This window comes from Arachis ipaensis, chromosome B08, assembly GCF_000816755.2.
Source record: "Arachis ipaensis cultivar K30076 chromosome B08, Araip1.1, whole genome shotgun sequence".
Lineage (NCBI taxonomy): Eukaryota > Viridiplantae > Streptophyta > Magnoliopsida > Fabales > Fabaceae > Arachis > Arachis ipaensis.
This window is the reverse complement of record NC_029792.2, coordinates 101,341,334-101,347,323: the sequence shown is the minus strand read 5'-3', so window position 1 is coordinate 101,347,323 and position 5,990 is coordinate 101,341,334. Positions and strand designations below refer to the sequence as shown.

The following is a 5,990-nucleotide window of genomic DNA, read 5'->3' as shown; positions in this document are numbered from 1 at the left end:
GCACTTTTGATATTAAATATTGTGTCATAATAAAAGTATACCTTAGATCATGACATCGATATATATAGACGGTTATCATTTCTTGCTTCCGATGGTAAAATACCATATATTTTATGTACAAAGAAGTAATTAATATAGAAGTTATAAAATGCCAAAAAAGATGATTCCCTTATCCTTTTCAATTCTCTTATTTGTGTCACAAAAATGGTTATTTATTGAATAAGAAAGAAACCTCAAGTGAATGTATTTAAAGGTAGAAGACAAGGACATCATTCTCTATGATTAAGCAAGACCGAACATATTATGAAAGTTAATAACACATGCAAGGCATGCGTTCGTTTGCTCAAAAATATTAATAATGCTCATCATATAGTTAGTGATTTAATCAGAGAAAATATGTGTGTGTATGTTTTGGAGTAAAATTATGACTACATATTATCATTTTTTAATTTAGCTTTTAATTAGTATCACAACTAGAAAATGGCTTAATACAGACAGATTTACAGATAGATTTGGTCTATATTACAGACGAATTTTTGGTTACCGACGAAATTACCGACGGATTTTGTCCCTCTGTAAAAGCCTCGTCGAAAATTATTTACCGACGGATTTTTTCTGTCGGAAAATTATCGACGAATTTTTACCAGTTACCGACGGATTTTCCCTCTGTAAATTCTCCATCCATTTCCCGAAGCCGACGAACTTTCCGACGGATTTTTCGTCTGTAATTACAGACGGATTTTCCGACGAATTTTCCGTCTGTAATTATAGACGGATTTTTTGACGAATTTTCCGTCGGTAATTGGAATCTTGGGAAACCATTCCAAACCCTAAATACAGACAGAAAATCCGTCTGTAAATCCGTCGGTAAAGTAAAATAATTTTTTTTATTTTTTCATTGCAAAATAAATTTATTTTCATACAAAATAAATATAAATTTAATAAATACAAATTTTTATCTAATTTGTATTCGAATATTTATAATATTTCAAAAAAAAATATAAATTCATCGTATTATCAAACTAAAAGAAAATATTATAAACAAACAGTTAATATAATTCAAAATATAAATAATGTGTATTGATACATCAACTATAATAATAAATAACAACCATACATCAACAAATTTTATTGAGTAAATTAAAAATCATTAATGGGTATCCAAAGGGCTCTAAATAATTTTCCTCATACTAGTAAATTAAAAGACCTATGCTGCAAGCAACTCCTATTCAATTTCTTAACTCATTTGAACAATTTTCGCTGCTCTAATAATTAACTTGTAACAGAGGATTCATTAGATGAAGTTGGTGAAGGAGGTCCTGTGTTAATTCCACTTATCTCATCTGCAAAATTCACTTCACTTGCTCTTTCTGCTGCTACTACTTCTTCTTCATCATCCCACCTTTCCTCACAACTTTCTGGACTATGCTACATGAACCTGTTATAGCTCACCTTTATACTCACCATCAAACTTTTATGTTATTAAGACATCTGAGACCACTTTTTAACTTTAGAATTTGATGATAAGCTTAAATGCTTCATAATGGATATAACCTTTTATATTACATATAGTTCTGAAAAATAAGGAAATTAAATAATGCTATATATGTCAAAGAGATTTTTTACATGTATGTATAACTGTGTCTATATAATCTTCTATGATATATATCTATATGAATGAAACACCAAGGTTACTTTAAGCACTAGAAAAATATTAGTGATTATTTGTATCTGCAAGCTAATCATACGAGGAATAAATATTAAGGGGTTCTCTGGAGTTTAATTTATGTGGAACTGATCATAATAGATTTCATGACATGTACCAAAGTTCACTCAGCTATATATCAGCAATGGTAGGTGGAAACAAAGTAACAAACCTAATATAGAAACCAAATTCAATGCAAGTCACTTCATTCTTGCTTCCATCAAACATCTTCATCTTCAATCTAAGTTCAAAAAACTATTTTATTATTTTTACCCTTTCAAACCATCTTCAATCTAAATCCAAAAACCATTTATTTCAGAAAAAAAAAAAATCTTATCCTAGTACTATTACAATTTTCTAAGTTCTTCCAAAAAAAATCATTGCTTTATTTAGTGTTTGACAAAAATTAAAGCTGTGAATCCATTCCTTTAACAACAACTGACTGACCCTTCTATATAATTATATTATTGAAAATATTGTTTAAAATGGAGGATTGAAAATTTGTTATGTCAGATAGTCAACCAAAATTGTACAGACATGGTTTATTAGAATGCAAAACAAATTCAATAAAAATTCCAGGAGCAAAAGCATCGAACAAATTTGGAGATGAAGCATACATGATTTGTATATAAAAGCCACTGGAAGTGTATCCTTCTACTTCATAAAGGAGTACAAATTACCTTTGTGAAGAAGCTGTACGTTACTGAATGGTAACACCAGTCTTAAGTACTAATGCTGCAAGTGCCTAGAAAACTAGAAAAAAGGACACATGATGAGAACACTAGAAATAACTGAAACCAAAGAATGCCAATGAAAGATACTCAACATTGCTAGTCATTAAGTTCATTATATTTTAATACTAATTTCATTGCCCGACACAAAATTAATGCTCATAGATGTCATTCATTAGCATATAAAGATCAGCAACCTACTGACGATGCTAATATAATTTAAAAAACTAATTTAACATAAGAAATCCCAAGTCATTAGCAATGCTAATTTCAATGCAATAACATATGGTAGAATAATCTTGCTGTTACCTCGTTCTCAACAAAGAAACTCAAATCACTCTCAAGAAGATTAATTTTTCCCAGTAAATTCTCCTGTAGAAAAAGGTATGTCAGAATTAAACCTTCAGCCAACTTCCATTAAAAAAAATAAGAGCAGGAAATGATAAAGTTGATGGAGCAATTTGTACCACTTTAAGGCTCAAAATTTCTTTTTCACTCAGCAACCGCTTGGTTTCTTCCATCAATCCAACCTGAAAAGTGAAAACAATACAGGAAATGAATTATCTTAACAACTAGTTCTTAAAATTCGATGCTCCTAAGTTTTTGAAGTGAAAAATAATTCTCAAGCCATTCACCTCTTTTTGAAGTAAGGAACTCTTCTCACTCTCTAACTGTGCAATTCTCATTTCCAAACCAATTCTCAAGCCATTCACCTCTTTTCTGAGGTTATGGAAGAGACCTATAGATATAAAAAATATATATAATGTACATGAAAAATTCCAAGACAAACAATATCATTTGCTGAATGATATTCTACCTTCAAAATTTTTTATATTTACAATGACTCCTATAGTGTTTATTATATACTCTTAAGCCAATGGTTCATTGCAGAAGATACATCCTATTTTGTATATTGAAAACTATCTGACAGCTTCAAATTCGTGAAACAATGTATCTAAGATTGATGGCCTCAAACAAAGGGCAAAAGATTGGGTGTGTTATGAGAGCCAGCCTTTTATGTTTCTAACCTCTTTGAGCTTCATCACAAGTTCTTCACGCTCGGCTTCTACCTCAGCATATTTAAGGCTCATGTGGAAGTACCGCTCCTGAATATCACTTAACTCTGCCTCTAGCATTGATTTTATACGTTCAAATTTTCTTTTGTCACAAGTTCTCCTTCCCCCATTGATTTTATTGAACCATTTGCGTGGCCTTGGGATCTGCAAGTTCATAAACAGAAGGAAGTAGATTATATATAATATAGTATTAACCTATTAACCATAGTTATATAATATACTTATGGCGCCAGAAATTAGTTCATGTGAAAAACTATCCAAATTCAATTCTTATAAGGCACTAAAAAAATTATTTTCCAATCAATTTTTCTATTGGAAACAACATAGAAAGGTGATAATTAATCACAGCTTATCAACTCAAGGCTCCTAGTATTTATTGACAAACTTCATGCCCAAGGCACAAACTGTTCCTCTAACCTATTAAGTTGACCTTCATGTATGTTGTTCGTTTTTGTAGCTTTTGCAAGAGAACTATCAAGTGATGACTGAATCTTTGATATTGGATCTATTTCTACAGTATTAATACTTTCATCAAGAATTCCAAGTTCAGTTTCCACTTCCACCTATTAAGAGAAACGAGATATGAAACAAAAGATCAGAAAAGCGTTATTTCAATGAAAATGCAACCACTTGATATGCGCAGCAAAATTAAAATTATGAACTATACTTTGTAATATTGGACTAGGATATAGAATAGAATGAAGTAAGTATTCAAAACGTACCTCACTCTGATTTTTGCTACTATAACGAAGGTCCAGTTGATCTTTCATGTTTTCTCTCTCATTTTTCAAAGTAGATGGTTTTTTCCTAGTACTATAGTATGGAATGGCATTCTTCACCGCAGAATTCTGTGAAATAAAAATGAAAACAAATTAATAGACATACAATGCAACAATGCCATGAGTTATTATTAGAGAAAAATAAAAAAACAAGCCATGAGCATTGCAATGTTAACCCCTCTATAAGCAAGATATAATCACAAACAGTTACAATGCATAGCCCTGAAAAGAAGAATCTAACCTGCAGTAACAGTTTCACTGCTTGAAAATCTAACCAGAGAAGATTCTAATCGCTGCACTTCCTGAAGACAAAAATCATTCAAAATTAAATTGAAACAGGGAGTGAATAAGTAAATAAATACATAAGCCGTTTTGAAAGAAAAGCTAGGGTTCGAAGAGACAGACAAGTTTACAAAGTGAGAGTAAGATTGATAATGTTGTTGCTAGGGTTTGTTGGTTTGTTTAGTGTGTAATGGTTTCGATTCCTGAAGCCATACCTGAACAAGGAACTATGATTTCAAATGAGAAGAATTCAAAAATTGAAAGCCATGCAAAACCATACCTGAACCGGTGGATGGAGATGATCAGCGAATGGCCATTGCTGTCAGTGATGAGAACGTGGACGGAGCGATGGAGAGAGCGGCGGCGGTGAAAGAAGCTTCTATGATGGAGAGAGCGTGGACGGAGAGAAGAAGAAGCTCTGAGAGGATAGCATCTGAGAGGATATGAAGAAGCTCCTATGACAGAGAGTGTGGAGTGTGAGTGCATCGAGAGGATAGGATGTGAGTTAGGGTTAACTCAATATTTCCGACGGAAAATTTTAAATTACAGACGAATTTTTCTGTCTGTAATAATTTAATAAAACGCAGCGTTTTGTCCTCTTAATTACAGACGAATTTTCCGTCTGTAACCATTTCCCACGAAAAAAAATAATTTTTCTGACGGAATTATCGACGGATTCTTTTTTCCATCTGTAATTTATGCTAATTCATTTTTTTGGTTTTCCAACAAAAAATCCCTCTGAAATTCCGTCTGTATTTCCGTGAGATAAAATCCGTCAGAAATATTCGTCTGTAATAACTAATTTTTTAGTAATGTATAAATTATAATAAAAATATTGTAATTGTTCTTGAAATATGGCTTAAATGTACCTAAAATACATGGAAGAAATTTTCGTTAAAGAATGAAAAATGGTGTTGACATGTACATAGATACATATATATATATAGAGAGAGAGATCTAGCACATCGCATGCAAAGCAAAGCTTATGATTAAAATATGCAACCGACCATGGACCCATTCACATCTTCATTGGGAACTCTTAAGGCAGAAAGAAAAAGGAGGGAGATAAAATAATGAAGACGTGACCTAATCACCTAAATGGAAAGTTCAACAACCATTATTGTATGTCACCCAATGATTTGTGTTATGTTTGTGGCTTATTTCACTCATGATTTCACAACCCACTTTTTGAATATAAAGAATTATTATTAGTCAAAATTTTATTTTCTCAATTTCTGATTACCTTGTGAGTTGTGACAGGAACATCAATACCAATATTTAAATATAAAGATTACATCCACTTTTGAAATTATATAAAGAAAACTCCTCATAATTTTTGCCTGAATCACGGTCGTAGTAATAAATTTACGGAAAAGTACACGAACGAACTCCATATGCAGCCAATTTAATTTATTAA

At 31.7% G+C, this 5,990-nt stretch overlaps 1 protein-coding gene across 10 annotated transcripts; it reads right to left on the bottom strand.

The window, feature by feature from the left end:
- LOC107613977 lies at positions 1,078-5,111 on the bottom strand. Of its 10 annotated transcripts, none has more exons than XR_002352754.1 (11): positions 4,854-5,099; positions 4,533-4,593; positions 4,235-4,360; positions 3,930-4,075; positions 3,465-3,656; positions 3,072-3,175; positions 2,904-2,966; positions 2,746-2,808; positions 2,386-2,458; positions 1,878-1,946; positions 1,078-1,452 (listed from the first exon to the last, which is right to left on the bottom strand). XR_002352754.1 is itself a non-coding variant. In XM_021109610.1 (9 exons), the coding sequence occupies exons 4-8, from the start codon at positions 3,946-3,948 to the stop codon at positions 2,435-2,437; spliced, it is 348 nt and encodes a 115-aa protein (XP_020965269.1). In that variant the 5' UTR covers positions 3,949-4,075; positions 4,235-4,360; positions 4,533-4,593; positions 4,854-5,111; the 3' UTR covers positions 1,078-1,452; positions 2,386-2,434. The 10 variants fall into 10 exon arrangements, 5 of the variants coding, with proteins under 5 accessions (XP_020965269.1, XP_020965268.1, XP_020965267.1 ...); XR_002352755.1 differs by having other exon boundaries at positions 1,102-1,438; XM_021109610.1 differs by lacking the exons at positions 1,878-1,946; positions 3,072-3,175 and having other exon boundaries at positions 3,943-4,075; positions 4,854-5,111.

What these genes read in the sequence shown, in the direction of transcription:
- LOC107613977 (XM_021109610.1), bottom strand. An exon ending in TTGTGATGAAGCTCAAAGAG is followed by an intron (nt 2,967 to 3,464) that starts GTTAGAAACATA and finishes TTCACTTTTCAG; the next exon opens with GTTGGATTGATGGAAGAAAC. An exon ending in AAATTTTGAGCCTTAAAGTG is followed by an intron (nt 2,809 to 2,903) that starts GTACAAATTGCT and finishes CTTTTTCTACAG; the next exon opens with GAGAATTTACTGGGAAAAAT.